Source organism: Ixodes scapularis, unplaced genomic scaffold, assembly GCF_016920785.2.
Source record: "Ixodes scapularis isolate PalLabHiFi unplaced genomic scaffold, ASM1692078v2 PGA_scaffold44__24_contigs__length_19508400, whole genome shotgun sequence".
NCBI classification, from domain to species: Eukaryota; Metazoa; Arthropoda; class Arachnida; order Ixodida; family Ixodidae; genus Ixodes; species Ixodes scapularis.
In genome coordinates, this window is record NW_024609873.1 from 8,783,115 (window position 1) to 8,801,763 (window position 18,649).

Below are 18,649 nucleotides of genomic sequence, written 5' to 3' on the forward strand. Positions count from 1 at the left end.
AGAGGGACAGCCGAACGTTGGGGGCCACTCCAACGGAGTGTCGTTCTCAAGTTCTCCCCAAGCTTCAACCACCTCCGTATTTTGTTTAAATTTCACACTTTTTGGGTGCAAAACAAAGCAATGGAGGATTACTGTTAACAAGGCACACTAATATAATTGTGGAATTAAACACCCCCCAAAAAATCCTTCAGGAATAAAAATTTTAAAAAGTGTGTGTGGGGGGGGGGGGGGGGGGGTAGTTTAAAAAATGTCAGAACTTCAGCTTGGGCGAGTTGGTTATTCATGATACTGCTTCTCAGCGCACATCGGTTTTTTGTTTCACTGCCATTTGCATCGGAGTGAAGGAAGATGAAGATGATGCATAATACACTTGAGTTGTCAGTCAGCGCTGCGTGAGTGTTCTTCCTGTGTATGCGTGAAATTTCTTTTAAGTGTGTCTGATCTTGTGCGCTGAGAAGCAGTATCTTAAAAAATGTATTGTGTTGTAAAGGTTCATCAGCCCCCCATTTACGGCACAAACCAGAAAGCGTGGCCCCAGAGACTATTTACTCTGTTTGCAAAAGCACTCATGCCAGAAAGCACATTTTCGCGCTGCAAGACGCTCGCACCGTTTCTTACGACGCAGCGCCAGACAAGAATAATTTGTGTGTCTCAAATACATGGCTTGCACTGAGCGTGAACCTTTTGCAGCGTGCACTTTGTACCACCGAATTTGATTTTCTCAGCAAGAACAAACCACAATGACTGCGAGCACATAGTGCTATGACGTCACATGCAAACCAAATTATACAGTTCAGTTTTCTGGCAAAATGCGATGTTTCCAACACTAGCAATAGATGTCCAAATTGTACAGTCATGCAGTATACACAGCAGTTTCGCGATGATCATTGGCAGCCTAATAAAATGTTAGAGAGCATGATTGATAAAGCACAGCGTTGTAAAGGGAGGGCCCCAAACAACTGTATGTAAAATCAAATTTAACATTAGCCTCCCAAGGCACTATATTTTAGCAAAGCTTCGAGTTCATGCAAGCCGACGACCAAATGCTGTTTATGTTAGAATTATAAGAATCTTTGTCCGCCCTTTGCGCTATTTATGTGCTATTAGGAATATTATTACATCTCTATTCCTTTTTGCAGTAAGGCATTGTGTGTCGGATTCTTTTAAATAGTATTGTATATTATCACTCTCTTCACAGTTTGTGTATTTGCCTTCAGATCTATCATGTGAGCACAAAGTCCTTTTTGGCATGCCCCGTGATCCGGTGTTTCACACTGCCAAACAGCGAACAAAGAACAAAACAAAAAATATGTTTCCGCAGGTTGGCTCAACAGCAGGCGTATTTTCGAGCATTGTCCTCCCATGTCGGTCTCAAGCGGTTATGTGAACTTCATACAGTAAAATTTATTGAAGATAATAAATACATATCTAAATACTTACTGAAATTTTGACGACATAAATAAAGGATTTATCGTATTAAAGATATACATCATAAGTAAATGTATCCCATAATTATCTGAAAAATGCTCTCCAAATATTTCACCAACGTTTTGATCCTCGATAAGCACGTGCATAAGTGATTTCAGAGAGCCTTAAACAACTTTATGATTTTGAAGCTGATTTAAGTAACTATGCGTTCCTTATACAGTATACCGTAAAATACTGGGCAAGTGTCCACTCAAACTTTAGAGATAATCGTGAAAAAATGGGGGATGGGCACCTCTCCGAGAACTTGAGTCGTTATCCCATTGTTGTCTTTTTGCTTCGACTTAAAAGTCCCTTCACACACTCGCTGTTATTTCGTTATTCGTCCCCGAAGCAGGCTCATTTACTTTCTCCTATGGATCTCCGGTCATTAATTTTACATATCAATGTAATGTGCATATTTTCTCAGATCTTACAAATTTGGGAATGGGCGCTTAGTGTGGAATGGGCAGACGTGCGGTATTCTATGGTATATATACCTTCTAAAACATATAGATGTCTGTCATTGCCTTTCTTTGTGATAAGCAATTTTATGTGTCTGTGGGCTGGATCAAAAAAAAAATTACACAGAGGCGCGTGGCGGAACTATGACAATTATGCACGCAGACCGTCAGAAAGTGATTAGTTAAAGGGATACTGAACCAAAATTTCGAGCTCACCACACAAGGCCGGGCGGATAAGCGGGAAGCTGCAAAACCAAAAAATATCACTCATACGGCGATATATCTAACGGATCGCCATATTTTTTGGAAAAGAAGTGCACGTTTGAACCCGGCCGACGAGGCCGACGAGACAAGGCACGTCACGATTCCCATTCTCTCTCCTCCCCACTACGTCCCGTCAAGCTGGTGAACCAAAGTGAGGAGGAGAGAAGCGAGGTCGCTTCTCCCCATTCTCAAATTCTCCCGGAGGACAGTTACGTCAAAGAACTCGCTTGATCGCGCCCTTCTTTTCCAAAGGTATGGCCATCCGTTTGAGATATCAATGTACGAGTGATGTTTTGGAGTTTGTAGCGTCCTGTTCCAACACTTCTGCAGCCTTACTTTGTGAAATCCAAATTTCGGTTCAGTATCCCTTTAAAGGGGCGATGCAACAATTTTTGTCCTTTGCGCAAATACCGCTTAGAACGGAACCCTGGCATTAATGACCTATGAAACACGCGTTCGTTTTTCACTCCACGCAATAAAAGTCCCAGAAAAAAAAAAATTAAAGAAAAACGAGCAGCGTTCACCCCCTCAACTCGCAGCCAGAACAAGCGGCCACGTGATCTGGAGCCGATTATATGCCGCCAATGTTGATCATAGTCACGCGCAGGTGTTGGCAAAGCACAGGACACGCGCCGAGTTCCAGACACTGTTATGGCCCGGCTACTGTCGTCAATGCAGCGATTGGACACGGGCCACTACCCGAATGCTTCTCGAGCTAGTAATTGTTACGAGCCCAAATCGAGTGCCCACGCAATTATCGGGTCCAATCTAAGAACCACATTCAAATATCGTCATCTGGGTGTACTGCGCTCCCCACGTTACGTCATCAAGTTTCGCAAAAGGAGAGATTGAATGAAAATGATCGCTTTTGTCCTTAAAATTACACCGCAACATAGGAGTTTCTTGGCCAGTGGCGTTGGGTGCGAGTATCCTCGAGTCCCACTTGTGCCAGTAAGCTCGTGCAAAGTGAAAAATATTCCAATTGAATATTGTTGCACCGCTCCTTTAAGTAGCTACCATATTGAGTAGAGCATGATATACTACTTTGTTTTATTTAACTAAAATATTATCAATTAGCAAGGGTGATGCTTAATAGCAAATTGAATTGACTGGCATCTTGTCAAGAACAAACCTCAACAGCCAGGCTATGCCAGTTCATCCTGTACAAGACAATGTTTACTGCGGTGTGCACTATTTTAGGTAAGATTCAATCTTAGTATAAAGGTGCGTATAGATTATAGTGAACAATTTTAGAGCGCAGCTCTTAGGCGCCTGTTTCCGGCTTGAGCGGCGTCACCGTCGCCGTAACTGCATTATGGGTAAATTTCCCCGCTAAATTTAGCGAAAAATTTCCCCGTTAAATTTAGCGGAAAAATTTCCCCGCTAAATCTAGTGGAATTTATCACTCCTTCCTGCATGGTCCTTTGCCTGCACCACGGTGCTCAGTGTAAACAATGTTGGTTAGGAAAACAAGCGTCGTGATTGCTGCTTAGTGTTTCTATACACCAACTCATGTTCACAAACAAACCGGAGCGCCCCTAGCAGACGCCACCGGCGCCGCGCATGCGCGATGGGGATGAGGGCAAGAAGCTCGCCGTCGCCCATAAACAAACCATTGAAATGCGATGTTGTTGGCGTCGGTGTGAGTCCCCCTGCCCTTTTTCGCGTTCGAATTGTTGATTCTATGTCTTCCTAGCGATGTCTGACTACTTGAGCGGCGTCAGCAAAATTATTGAGGCTCGTTACACCGCAAAACTTCGCGTGAATAATGTGACATGTGGCGATTCATTCCGCGTGGTCGCCGCAGTATGTACACTAAAGCCTGATTCGCATGATGCGATTTTGCTCGCAATTTTCAGCCACAACGCCGCTCGGGCTGCAAAAGCATCAACCGTAGCTGAGATGGTCAACGTCGATACTGAAAATCGCAAGCAGAATCGGACCATGTCAATTAGGGATAAAAAGTCAGTGACGGTCACTGGTAACAATGATCATCTTTTTGTATCTACTGTTTACATCGAGCCTGCTTACCTACCTCCAAATTTAAGTCTTTGGAGGCCTGCACTTACTTCTTATCGCAAGTACCGGGCCAACATTTGGTCTATGGGCCGGTGTCGTCTAAGAGAGCAGACGACAAGCAGAAACATTTGAAAGAGCAGACGACAGTTCGAACGATCAGGCGGCCGTTTGAACTTGAAGACGCACTGAACGTGGTCCGCACAACTTGACGGTTTTCTGGCGTTCATGTGGGAACAAAACAAATAAATCTGATGACCACAAGTGTCCGTGAATTCAACCCAAAGTGCCTCCGAGGCGTCTGCTTTTCCCTTTTCACAGCACATATCCAGATTCTCGGACGAACCGAGCACGTGAAAACTGACCTTTAAACCATTCTCGACACTTTTGGTACGGTCCCAATCGCGGCGTTTTGACGAGAAGGCAGGTTTTTGTCTGGTTCCTTTCAAAACAACGCAGGAATACACGTCTGGCAGCCCCAGACCGGAAGTGCAACCGACGTGCCATTGCCGTGGCGTGACGTAAAAGTGTTGAGTTTGTGTATAAAAGGCAAACTGAAAGGGCTTGTCCTAAACCTTTTATGACATTTTGAAAATATTATTTCCTTTAACTCAGTGGCTTTGCCATCACATATATTAGGAAACATATATAGTAAACTATATTTCACAATATATATGATGATGACGTGCCCATTTTATAATTTTATGCACTGTAATTAATTCCTTAGGTCAGTGTTTCTCAAATGGGGTCCCGGACGATTTGGGTTCGCGAAGGCATTCTAGGGGTCCGAGAAAGCCCTGCCACATCGGTCGAGCCCGGCAATAAAAGGTTGTATTTTTTTATATTGAAGAGAAACATTCCAATTTTCGGGTAAGTCTTCTCGTGTGTATGTCAATGAGAGAAGTCTACTTCACACTTGCCCTTACTTATATCCAATTATAAAATTAGTATCATAATTAACCTATAGCTTTTCTTTCCCATCACCACGAATGGAGTCTTCCATCATCCTCGCCGATCCACAAGGGGTCCGCGAAACATCAATGGTTGAGAACCACCGCCTTAAGTCAAGGACACAACTACGATTCAACTTTTACTACTGTGACAAGTTGTTCCAATCACGGGTATATTACGCGACCTATCCCACTTTGTGACAAACTCTCGATTCAGGTAAAATATATCTGGCTGAGGTAAACAAATGAATGTTGAGTAGTACAAACACAACATTTTCTATGTTAATCTAGATTTCCTTTTACTGCTTCGTCGAAATTAAACAACAAAATTTCTTATTTTGGTACCTGAAAATAAAGCAGATTGCACAAACGATAAAGAACTATACAACATAGTTACTAATTTCACGGGGGAAATAGTGCCTATTGCCAAAAAAATTCTGAAAATATATTATCAATTTAATGATTCGAACTGGTTTCAATCGTTATTTTTGCTTCCTGGAACTGAACCGAAAGCTGTAAACCCAAACCCTAACGAACCGATAAAAATTTTGGTTTGACACCCTGGCAGAAACATGAATGTGTATCTTTTGTCGCTTCAGGGTTGAGGGGTTGATTTTTTTTGTGCACAGGTGGCACCACTTTTGTGCGATGTAACTTTCGTTTTGCTATTCTGTTGCGTCCTGCCACTTTCTGAGCCGTGTTTGTGCAAGCTTAAAGAGATAGATGTGCGTCATTTCGTCGCTTCATGGGTGACTGTCTTGTTATTACTTCCTTCGCTGCCCTTTGCTTCAACCTTTTATGAAGTGCACTAATGTGCATTTTTTACATTTGGGTTTGCCTGAGCTTGCTGAATGGTGTGACCAGGGGAAAGGGGGGCTGTCACCTCATCAGACATGCATTTGCCTTTTGTGACGGCCACCCCAAACAACTGTACTACTTGTTGGTTGTCTAAATAAAACTTTGATTTGGATTGATTTAAAATACTGAATGCTTTGGATGGGTTAGGATGCTCAATCAATGCCCTGATGGCAAGGCACATAGTCTAATCATCTCTCGCTTGATGTGCATGACTAAAGTAAGTTACAGGTTAAGAAGGCAGCGGCAGATGCCCCTCAAAGGGAATCGTATATCCCTCCGCAACCCCCGCACCCAATAGCGTCCCATCGTTTCCGTGACGTCGCGGCCAACGTGCGAGGAGGGTCTTGCCTTTCTGTACATATTTGCTTTATCTTTCGACTTTGACTTAGCATTGTGGAAGCCACGAGAGGGAGATTAGAGTTTTCTCCCTCCAATGGAAAGAAATACGACTTTCGGGGATTAGCTTCCCCTCCGATGGATACAAAGGCTGCTTTCAGGGGCTCCGTTCCCCCTCCAATGAATACAAAGATCTTGTTCTTAAAAAGTGGGGGTCGAAGACAAATTGGCACCACTCTGTGGCCATTATCTGTCCATTGAAGCGGAACAAGGAGCGTTTCCAGTGAACTCTTCTTTCAACTGCGGAGGGATTTGAAATGGGCGCATCACGCTTGTGGGAGAAACTTCTCCTACCTTCTTGACTTGTAACTGACTATAGCTCTACTAAAGGAGAGTATGTCTTTGCCTTAATTTATTTTTGCTCATACACTATAAGCCTGGAAAAGCTCTGAGGATATTTTTTTCTGAAAAGGATAGTGCTCTGGGAAGGGTATGCATGCTCTTTGCCACATTTTCTAGTTAGAGATTGACTGGGCTTAAATATTGTGAGTAACGTAAGTACTGTCTTTAAATTTGGTGTTAATGCTTTTGTACAATCTTGCAAAAGCTAACAATGCAAAATGTGCAACCTCGGTGAGTTTTCATCTACACAAGCTTGCAAGAACAAAAAGCATAGCTGAAGCCTAAAATGTAGAAAAATAATAATAAATAGATGTAGTCAAGACATGCAAGAGCACAGTATGAGGATGCAGACAACAAAATCACCACTATGGCTGTACTTGTGTAAGAAAATATTTTTGTAGTACTAAATCTTAGCCATTAAATACAGTAATTGAGTATACTTATTACTCCACAATAATCAATAAGTATATGGTAAGACTACTAGTTGACTTTAAAGCTAAGTAATTAAAGCCAAGTCAGCAATTACTATTATAGTATAGTCATTATCTTGCTGACTATTTTATTAGGTTATCTGAGTATTCTGGCAAAAATTTATTAGATAGTAAGTACATGAAATGAATATAAAAAAACATGACAAATGCTCTGAAGCTGCACACACTTCGATCATACATCGGGTTCTTCATTTATTGTTTCTAATTTACATCAACAACCATTTCATTTTCAATAAGCCTTTTCGCCAATGACTGCATAATTCATAATGAAAGTACTAATGACTCTGATGTTGCTAAACTTCAGGCAGATATCAACTCTGTTTACCTATGATGCGCATTATGAAACATAGAACATAACACAACAAAATGTAAAATTATGAGGGTGCCACATAACAACGCTTCTAAGCCATTTTTCTACCTTAATGTTCCTTTGTCCTGTATCTCTTCTCAGGAATATTGGGGCAGCCACATTACTTGCAATATCTTGCGGGAAATGCATGTCGAGCATGGTTATCAATAATGTGGCTCCCTCAGAAAAAATGTTCCCCTTGCACTGTCAGCCTTAGAATTAACATAAAACACTTGTTTGCTCCTAACTAGAGCATGGTCCCTCAATCTAGGAATCCAGTCAGTCTGATTTAATTGATGCTCTTAAGGCAGCTCAAAATATTCGAAAGTGTTCAACTTGATTTATCGCAAGTAATTATCATTCCGTCACAAGCATATGACAGCTAACTTACCCTTGCCTAACCTCTGTAAACCACCGTAAAGCTAATCTACTGTAAAACCGCTCAGTTATACCTTTTCATAAGATCTGTCATACTAGCCCGCACTAAAAGTAAAATGCAAATCGAAAAACAGCATTTCTTTTTTTGAAGTGTGAATTTGGGTATCAGTTTTGTTTTGCCATTTTTAAACTTTCACCTTGCACAGGGTCGTCGAGATAAATCTGGACTTTTCTAAGATTTCCTCTCACAGCAATACAGTTAAGCTAACTGGCTGCATTGCGCTTCTGCGGCCGTAATTCGACAGCAGACCATAGCATGATAAACAATTCGCGACTTGCTCAAAAATGACCAGAAAATACAACTAGAGGGCAGCAATACCTGAATCGCTTCGTGCCGGAAAGTCGCCTAGGCACAAGTTTGCAGCTTGCCCAGACGGTCAGATAATCTCTCAGCCAGGAAGACGTTATTGCAGATGGAGCAGAGCACGGTCAATATTAATTTTATCTTTGCCTATGTGCGTCTTCCTGAATATGGTGAATTTTTTGGATATATCTCGACGACCCTGTATGTATAAAAGGACCAGGCACTAACATAATTGTGAAATTACTAAAATATTCACTTGAAGTACCCTAAACAATTAAAAAAAAGTTATTTTTAGTCAATTTCTTGTGCACATTCATTTCAAGTGTAGTATCGCCTGCCATCATATTTATTTTCAGAAGTAGGCCTAGCCGTCTTCTCTTTGTCGCATTCTTCAGCACCTTCAATTTCTCACATAAAATATTAAAATCTTTTCCTGGCCGCAAACTGTTAGAACACACAATTAGAAGAATGAGTTTTTTGCATTTTGTAATTTTAGGGCACCTTCACAGTTAATGCAAAAGAATATTTAGTGCTTAATTTTTTCCATCACAGCCAAATATGGCACGTAAATGCTTTAGGATCAGTAGAATGCAACTATGAAGGTTTGGTTACAATGTATGCATTGATATTGATGAAAATTTAAAGAAATATTTGTCAGCCCTTTGAAAATGGCTTTTTTATTTTTTATTATTTTAAAACAAACAAATTCATACATATTACTTTTGTTGTTCATTGCATTCAAATTTTCATTCAGCTATATAAAATATAAAAAGAAAAAGGTTTGCCCTGACACATGTAGGACCGAATATGATCATGAAATTAGTCAAACACACATTTGAAGAACTCTCACCAACCGAGAAAGGCACAAATTTCAGAAATTTTTGTGGGCGCCGTTCATCAAATTGTGACGTTGCCCGCCACCATATTTACATTGGGATGTAAGCCAATCCGTCTCATCTCCGTCGCATTCTTTTGCAGCTTGAATTTCTCACGGAAAGTTAATTTTAAAGAAGGTTTTCCCGTCGCAAAAGGGGATGTCTACCGTAAAATACCAAGAAATAGCCCCCCTAACATCGAGAGCAAATCGGGTGAAAATATGGAGTGGGCTAACTTTTGGTGTACTATCAAGAAAAGTTAAAGAAATTACTATTCTTAGGTTGTGTCCCTTCCAAGCTTGTTATGGTGGCGAGGGGCAAGGAAGCAAAGATGACTGTACTTCCCAGTCAGCAACGTTCACTTATATCCTGCCAAAGCTAACTAGCCGAATTTATGCCAAGGCCATCACTGATCACAACACTACTATTACTATGAGTGGGCCATCTTTCAATGGTTAAAAAATATAGCAAATCGAGCCAAAAATAGGGGTGGGCTATCTTTCGGGGGTGGGGCATCTCTCAGAATTTTACGGTAAACAACTTAATAACTTTCGAACATGTTTTTCTCTTTAATATTTTTAAGCATTTTAACAGCTTGTGCACACAAATTTTTGTTCTTAATGTTGTCCTATCTCAACCAAATTTGACATGTATATGCTCTAGGTTACAATGCAACTATCAAGGTTTGGTTAGAATGTATAATTTCATATTTATGCAAACTCGAAGAAATTGTTGTCAGCCCTTTACAAAAGATGTTTTTGCAATTTTCAATTATTTTAAAATAAAAGAGGTCGCGCACAATATTGCTGTAGTACATTGCACTCGGTGGTTTAAAAGGAGTGAATTGGTTTATTTTACTAGGCTCTTTTAAGTATGTTGCCATGCCCCACGTGTGTGCAAGATGATTTTTTTTTGCATGTGCACTTCATTTAGACCATACAAAGCAAGCTATATCAAAACTAGCACCAGATTTATAAAAAAAAGAAGAGATGAAGCACTATAAACAGTGACAATTTTGTCCACGTATCGTAAATAACAGATAAAATAAGTTCCCCTGGCACTTGTTCCCTTAAACTAACAACTTTTCATTTTACTGTTTTACATTTCGCCATACATTGACCATTAGTGCGAAATTGGTACTGTAAAATACTTAATTTTCACGAGGTCCTATTTTTTGCGAATTTCGCGCCTTAAATATTATTGCAAGAAAAAGATCCCACAAATATATTACCCTAAGGTAAGGAATACAGACTGCACCACTTAGACACAAATGAATTACCACCGATTGGTCCAAAGTGTTTCAAATTGATGACATAAATAATGCATACATGTTAATTAAAAAAATTAAGCAGCTTTACTCAGACTGTTTTCCAGACAGAACCATCAAAAACGCAAGAAAGGGACGAAAGCCATGGATGACGCCAGCACTTTTTAAACGCCAGCACTTTTTAAAAAGACACGTAGGAAATATCAACTCTATCAGATATTTCTCGCAACTCGTGATAAAACGACACTTGAAAAGTCCAAGAAATATAGAAATCAACTAACTACATAAATAAGAAGATCTAAAAAGCAATATTACTATAATCTATTAAATGATGAATGCCTAAAGAGGTTGATATATTATGGAAACATCTAAATAGTGTTCTTAATATTATGTCCTATAAATCAAACAAAGTTGAAAGCATAAACCATAATGGCGAAATGTTGAGTGGGTCGAATTTGGCAAACACATTTAATAGCCATTTTGTGAGTATAGATAACAGTTCTTACAACGCAGAAACGCCAGAACAGATTAGGTAAGTCAATGTCGGAATCAATATTTATCTACCTTACTGATGAAACTGAGGTCTGCTCCTCTATTCTACCTTTAATAATAATCATAGCCATGATGTTGATGATTTACAAGTTAAACCTATAAAGTATGTGATAGATGTCATTGCTCCATGTCTCAAATACACAAACAACCTCGCAATACCCTCTGGCACTTTCCCTAAAAAAAAATGCCAATTGCAAAAGTTTTAGCTTTGTATAAAGTAGGAAACAAAAATGAACTGGGTAATTACCATCCTATATCTATACTTCCTGTTCTCAAAACGCTTGGAAAAAATAATTCACTCTTGTATTGTCAACTTTTGTGACAAACATTCCATAATTACTGATTTTCAATATGGGTTTCGAAAGAATAGATCTACAGAGACAGCGTTACTAGTTCAAAAAAACAAGATACCTAAACATTTCAAAGAAAAAAATTAACGCTTGGAATATTTTCAAACTATTCGCGACTCCAGCGACCTATAGGGGGCGCCACCACCAAACAAACATGGCGGCTGGGTCCAGGTCGCGTCGGGTAGCACATTCAATTTAAGAGGTTTCTTTTGTTTAATGCCCAATTTTATAGGTATTTTAACTGACACGGCCCATAAACTTGCAGAGCATAGTTTTGTTTTCCCGGTGTTTTTTGTTCTTTTCATGTCAAACTTTTGTTTCGGAGATTTCGTTCAAAACCTAAACTATGGGCTCCGGAGAGACGGAAATAGACTCTAGTCAGTTTTAATCATCTAAGAAAAGCGGCGATGACTATAAAATTGTTCCATCGAGTAACTCTCTGTCCGCGAAATCGAGCTTTTGTGCATATCCGCATTTAAGAAACAACAACACAGGCTGCAGGAAAATTACAAAAATTAAGCAAGCGCTTCTTGAGCCAAGGAGCATGTTAACCCACTGGCACCCCACTAAGCAGCTGATACTCGTATTTCAATTCAGGTTTTAGTAGCGATTGAGAAGTCATTTTGACAAGTGGGTTATGCATTATATTACATACTATGTCCTACTAAAGCGATATTAGCGTATTCTTCTGGTTGAAATATGAGCTTAGTTGACTAGCTATTAGGTAGACTGCTGAATAAAAGTATATTTGACAGACAGAAAGCTACTACTAAAAATTAGCCAAATGGTTCTAGCCGGTAGCACGGAAACGAATCTGGACAAACTGAAGACTGTCTCCATCAGAGATTCACGCAGAACCTCTCTGGGCATTGAACTTGACTTTGAAACCTGAACGGAGAAAATTAATATTTTTGTGGCCGGTCAACCTGCACAATGTAGACGTATATTGCTGCTGGCTTCAATGGGGGTATAATATAAATATTGGAGGCGCGATAGATCATAATGCCGTGACAGCTTCTAACTTTGCGAGACACATTCCCCACCTTTTGAAAGCAGATAATTTCCCTCACTAATCATATGCAGCGAGCGGATTTTCCTGAATCAAGTAATTGCAAAATAAGCCCAACTCCTTCAGTCTCTATAGGCTTTTTCGGCGAGAAGCAGCCAAGATGAAGAGCTAACGCGCCGACCGGCGTGGGTGGCTCGAACTTGAAGCTAATCGAACACAACCAAACTCAAGAAAAACAGCAATTGAACCTTCCCATTCATTTGACAGCAACATTGATGTTCCCTCCAGAGAAACACCTCGTCTGTCGTCCTCAGTCCACTGTTCTACATCCTTATAAAAAAGCCACTTATCAGTTACCAAGTGGTCGTCACTTTAAATGTGATTTGAGACAGACAAGAAATCAAAACGTTTTTCTGGGATTCCTCTCCATCCAAGAAATTGAAACCATGCTGCCGTGTGTTGTGGAGTAAACGGGCTTTCAAACACGTGATGGAAGGAAACAATCTACTGAGGCTTCACCCCACTAATGAACACTCAGGCAAACTTACAAAATTTTCGGACCTTCGTCAAAATACATTGTTCGTCAGCGCGCCGACAACACATGTCCGCGAAAGCCACCAGAGACGCGGAGGGGCGCGGAGCGACCTGGTCCGGCTGGTTCCCAATTTTCCCGCTTGATGGCGTCCGTTTTGCTGGAGTCGCAAATAGCAAAGCATTTGACTAAATCAATCATTGTATTTTATTAGATAACTACTATATGCGTATGGGACTCGTGACGTTTCACATGCGCTAATCAAATCCTATTTAGAACATTGCTCCCAATTTGTGCAAATTAATGATCTGGAATCAACTTCTTTAAATATATCATCAGGAGTTCCTCCAGGAAGCATCCTAGGCCCACTCCTTTTTTTATATATAAATGATATAGTAAACATTGATTCCCAGCTGCAAGTATATAATATATGCGGATGACACAAACATTTTTTGTTGAGACACGTCCAAAGAGGGCTTTATAAATGAGGCTAACACACAAGATCAAAAGCATGGTCTGAGTCTCATTGTTTCAATATAAATATGTCAAAAACAAAAGCAACACTGTTTTGCCCCCGTGGTTTGAGTAACAGAGCTTACAGTCCTCTTAACTTCGGGTCCTTGCACGTTACATTCGTAAACAGCGTTAAAACCTTCGGAGTCGTTTTTTCTGATGACTCGCTCTGGACCAATTATGTGAAGTATCTATGCTCTAAATCAGCCAAATCTGTAGGAATCATAAATAGGCGCAGGCATGTTCTTATAACCAGTGTGAAAAAGGTCTTAACTTATTTTATTCCCATTTGTTTTATCACAACCTATCTGGGGTAATACATTTTTTTCAGACACATACAATACCCCTACTGCAAGAAAAGGTGGTTAGAATAATAGGAAACATTTCCTATATTCATCATACGCAACCACTGTTAAAATCATACAAGATTGTCAATATCCACCAAATTTATAACTACCGTTTAACTATGGTGCAGAAATATGTGGCATATGGACGCTCAATTATATCTCTTAAGCCAGCTAATTTACTTGAAGAAAGTGATTATTACTCATTGAGAAATTACCAGCCTTGGCAAATTCCAAAATGTAGAACTTTCTATGGAAAACCAAACATTTGTTGTTCTTTACCATCTCCACTGAACAACTATTTTGTAAACCCCTTCACTACCAAAACCGGCGAATCGCCGGGCGTGCCGTCAGGGGCCATATTGCCAAAGCCGGCGATTCGCCGGGCTGCATGAATTTCTGTTTTAAAGAGCCATTGATAGATGGTGCACTATCTAGACTTGGGGTAGTGTAGTTAAATACATTACCAACAGATGGCGAGGGTCATTCTGTTCGCTGTGTTTGTTCGAGCTTGTTCTTTTGTGTGTCGTCTTTCCCACTCGATCGCTGCCTGCCTGGGGAAGGTGGCTGTGTCCAGACAGTGTGGCCTTTCTGACGATGAGATCATAGATATCCTCTTCGACAGCGATAATGACGGGACGTCTGGTGAGGATAGCGAGTTTTCGGAGACTTCTGTCGATGATGGGAGCAATTCCGACACCAGTTCCGAGTCCGAGTCACGACAAGAGCGCACTGGTTGGGCGACGCCAAAGCGACCGAGGATGGAGTGCTTCAAGATCTTTCATACGAGGAGGAATCTGTGAGGGCCTAGTGATTTATAGACTCGAATGAATCACTTAAGCATGTAAATAAACATGTTTTCTTGTTCCCTGCATTAAGTTTTACTGTAAAAGCTAATTATACAATCAAAACATGCGGTACGGACGGCCCGGCAGCGCGTGACGCGTGCGGTATTGGATGGGTTTAAAGCGTAGATATTGTCAAAATTAGCCCTTAGCCAAATAATTTGAATCTTCCTCTTTGTCTGACCAGAGTATACTACGTACTCCATTGTAGCTGCTGAATGGGCGGCCCGAAGCGCCGTCAAGCTGCAGTTCTACAGCTTTTTCTCCAGCCTCCCATTCACCACTTGGATTTGGGATGAAAAATAAAGTTTATATTGTATCGTAAGTGCAAAATTTTATGCCCACGCAATATTCCCGAAATTTAACTTGACGAAATTCGCAAAATACCGAGCCCATGTAAATAAGGGCGTTTACAGTATACCTAAATCGAACACTAACCCGTTTTATCAGTCACTCGACCCCAGAACTTCTCTGGAATGTAACCACCTTCCAGTTCTGTTCTACCTATTGTTAATTATTATCTATTGCTTAAAAATGCTATGAACACCATTTTACTGTTTGAACCGCAATAAGCAAAGTGCATTACTGTCTTGTTTTTTTCTCATTATATTTTGTTGTACTCAGTTTGCTCTTTAGTGCCAATAGCCCCGAGAATTTTTATATGAAATAAATGTGAAGGGCTGAAGCTCAGAGTGAGTGGGCAGGACATGCTGCCAAGGCGCATGTGGGCTTAGAGCACGAGAGCCTTCCACAGTACTCACAGAACTTGGTGGCTCAATGTGCACAACGACCGCAAAAGCTTAAAATTTGGCAGGTAGTTTTGCATGTTTATTTTCATATGCAAATTCGGCCTTGTTGGCCTTTGTTCTTCACAGTGAAAGTTTCTGACCTGTACAAGTTGAGACAAATGTTGTTTTGTTAGCAGGCTTCAACTACAGGTGACAATTAAACTTCTTGCAACCTACACCAGAGCAGAAGTAACTGTCCCGCTGACTCTGGAGCTACAAACAACATACCCTATGGATTTGAGTTTTTTTTTTCTTTTTGCTGCACAACTGGTTACTTAGAGGTCGGTAGATATGTTGATCTTTTCGACAAACAGCCCCTGGGGCCGAATGCACTCACGTCCCCTGTGGGGCAGCCTTTCCGAGCTCTGCCGGAACCACTTCTTGGAAGTGCATCGCTCCCACATCCAGACAGCTGCTTTTAGCTCATCAGTGACCGCAAAATGGCGTCCTCGTGGGCATTTTCTCACAGCTCCAGGCAATTGATAATCACTGGTGGCCAGATCGAGTCGTACACATGCACGACCAAGTGCCCGACAGGCCGTACAATGCATCGTAAGGATGGCCAAACCCAACAAGGAGCTGGTCAATCACGGCGTCACGTGAGGCCGCGATTGGATGGCAGCTGGTGGGGTTCAAGCAGCTTTCCGACGCGTTGTACAACCTGTTGGATGTTTGGATGTGCGTGTATACGGCTTGATCTGGCTCCCGGTGGTTCTCACCTGTTCAAGGCTATGAAAATATCCCCGCGAGCATGCCACTTCACAGCCATTGATGAGCTGGAACCAGCTGTACAGGTGTGGGAGTGGCACACTATAAAAAAGCGGTTCCAGCGGTGCATGAAAAGGCTGTCACAATGGTGGTGCAAGTGCAATCGGCTCCAAAGGCAATATATTAAAAAGGTGGACGTATCCAGTGACCTGAACGTGGCCGGTAACTCCAGCAAAAAAAATAAATTGTAAATCAATATAACGAGGCTCTGATAGGTGCTGTCAATACCAATGAAATCAAAATGTAGTTGTGCTTTCCTGTATGTAGATTAACTCCTCCCTCCCTCCCCCTTTCCCATTGCCACCATGCTTGTTTCTACCACTGGCTCTGACTTCATACCACCAAGAATGGGGTGGAGGAACAACAGAAGACCAGTGTAATTGGGCACAAGAGCGTCTCAGCTTCGGGGCAATATGTGCAAAAGCAACCAGCTCTCGCCTCATCTTGAAAGCAACAATGTGGCTGAATAAACTGTGAGTCTTGGCAGGTGCATGCCATTAGTTTCATCTAGTTGCGGGTCCCCACTGTTGAAGTGCCTAGAACAATGCCAAATTTCATTGTGGGCATGCCAGTTTACTCTGGTTATTTTCAAAACACGTCATGAGCCTATCAGGTCACTCGAGACAATCCCCGAAAAAAATATGGAATTCTGGAAGTTGTGTGGCGGTGGTATCCTTCACATCTACGCTTTCTTTTTTTTTTTTTTTTTTTTAGTAAAGACCAATGTTTAAAAAATAAGGATTTTTTTTTTCATTTTTTTTTTTGTAAAAGTTAACAGCATTGAAGGGGGTGTTAACCTTTAAAGTGAACCTTCATAGCCAGATGCTAAAAGCACATATTTCTTGCAAATAAGATGAGAGCAGAGTTTTTATGTTTATTCATATTTCTTATGCGGCCACTTAATTAGTGGTAACAAAACATCCGAGGTGCAGCTGGTCTAAAACTAAAATTAAACTAATTCGTTTTTTTTAGGACGCTGTTAATGGCATTTGTATTTGCTCGCCACAGTTCAGCACTCAGATCTATTTAGCTTGTGTGCCATACGCATTTCATACGTAAACATCTTTTGAGAAATATTCTCACAGAAAATGGCTTATTTGCCGAGACCGATAAAACTACGTAAACACAATCTGCGGTCGATTGTAGAAATTACCGTAATCTACCAGGACAATCGAGAAACACACTTTGGCACCTTTCTGTGTTGTGCACTGTTTTGGTGGTTCAAGGGAAACACTCGCTAAACTTGACAAGAATTAATCATCGTGCGTAGAACACGCCCTTGTAGTAACTTAAGTATAGGCTGTTATTATAAACCTCTATATCGCAACCACTAACATACACACAGATTGAAAAAAAAAAAAAAGTAAAACGCGGAAGGGAGAAGGAACAATAAAATATCAAAGTTCACGTCAGTCGTTTCCTGGCACCTTATATTGAGCGGTGTCAACAAAGAAAGGGTAAAAGCACAGGCGAGCTGGTGAAGAACTTCCATCGTAAACCGGAGACACGGAAAAATAAAAAAAACAGACAAAACAACAAGTCTCAAACACAGCTTCTCAGAAACAGCTTCTCAGAGAAGCTGTGTTTGAGACTTGTTGTTTGTCCGTTTTTTTTATTTTTTCGTGTCTCCGGTTTACGATGGAAGGTGTGAACAGTTTGGCATATTCGGCTAACGAAGTCGGATTCGGTGCTTATTCTGCCACGATTCAGGTGTCGCTTCCGCTAGTTCCACGGGGGAACATTTGAACTTTACCATCGAGATCGGAATATGCCATTCGACTTAACGCTGCGCGCGATCCACCGGGTGGAGCCCTTTGGATCGTCGTTCGACACGTAGGCCGTCGCCGAAAGCCACATCTCGCTCGCAAACCGAGTGATCGCGCTTAGAGCTAAAATACTTTGAGTTAATTGTCATTTAATGTGATAAGAATGCGAGTGAAACGCAAGTGTTCGGAAATGCCGGCGCGCCACGGCGTTCCTCTGGATGCGACCAAATGCGTGCGGTTGGGCCGTCCACGACGGTAGGCGCCGGCGATAAGTAAGCTGGGTGCGTAACAGGAGCTGTGGGGCGATAGAGCTCTATTTGAACGCTATAAAGAAATATAACAAACCATGCTTTGGGCCAGATTCTGTCGGCGTTTTCTGCTCAGCTCACAAATAAATACACGCTTGATGGCGATTTTTCGGTGATGTTGGGAGCGCTCGTGCTGAGCCGCAATGGAAGAGGTCCGTCTGTGTGAATGACGTGTTTTGGAAGTAGAGTGATCTAGAAATATTAATTTCCCCTAAACTGCCCCTAAATAATAATAATTGTGTCTTATAAAGAAAGCAGGGTTATAATAAACTCCTTCTCTCGTAAATTTACAAACCCTAGAAGTTAACTCTCTTCGTCTGAAAACACCTGTGGCGTCACTAACTGGCTTTCTGTGCTTTCCCCAGGAAAGAAGGAGAAGAAAGCAAATAATATCAC

General features: G+C 41.2%; 1 protein-coding gene across 3 annotated transcripts in view; it reads right to left on the bottom strand.

The window, feature by feature from the left end:
* The window catches only part of LOC8028189 (pre-mRNA-processing factor 40 homolog B), a 60,025-nt gene extending 41,464 nt beyond the window's left edge, over window positions 1-18,561 (bottom strand). For all 3 annotated transcript variants that reach the window (XM_029990245.4, XM_029990244.4, XM_042293127.1), the window contains exon 1: window positions 18,291-18,561. In XM_029990245.4, the coding sequence (XP_029846105.3) occupies window positions 18,291-18,293 (3 nt within the window). In that variant the 5' untranslated portion in view covers window positions 18,294-18,561. The remainder of the gene's footprint in view (window positions 1-18,290) is intronic.
* Window positions 18,562-18,649: the final 88 nt, after the last annotated feature.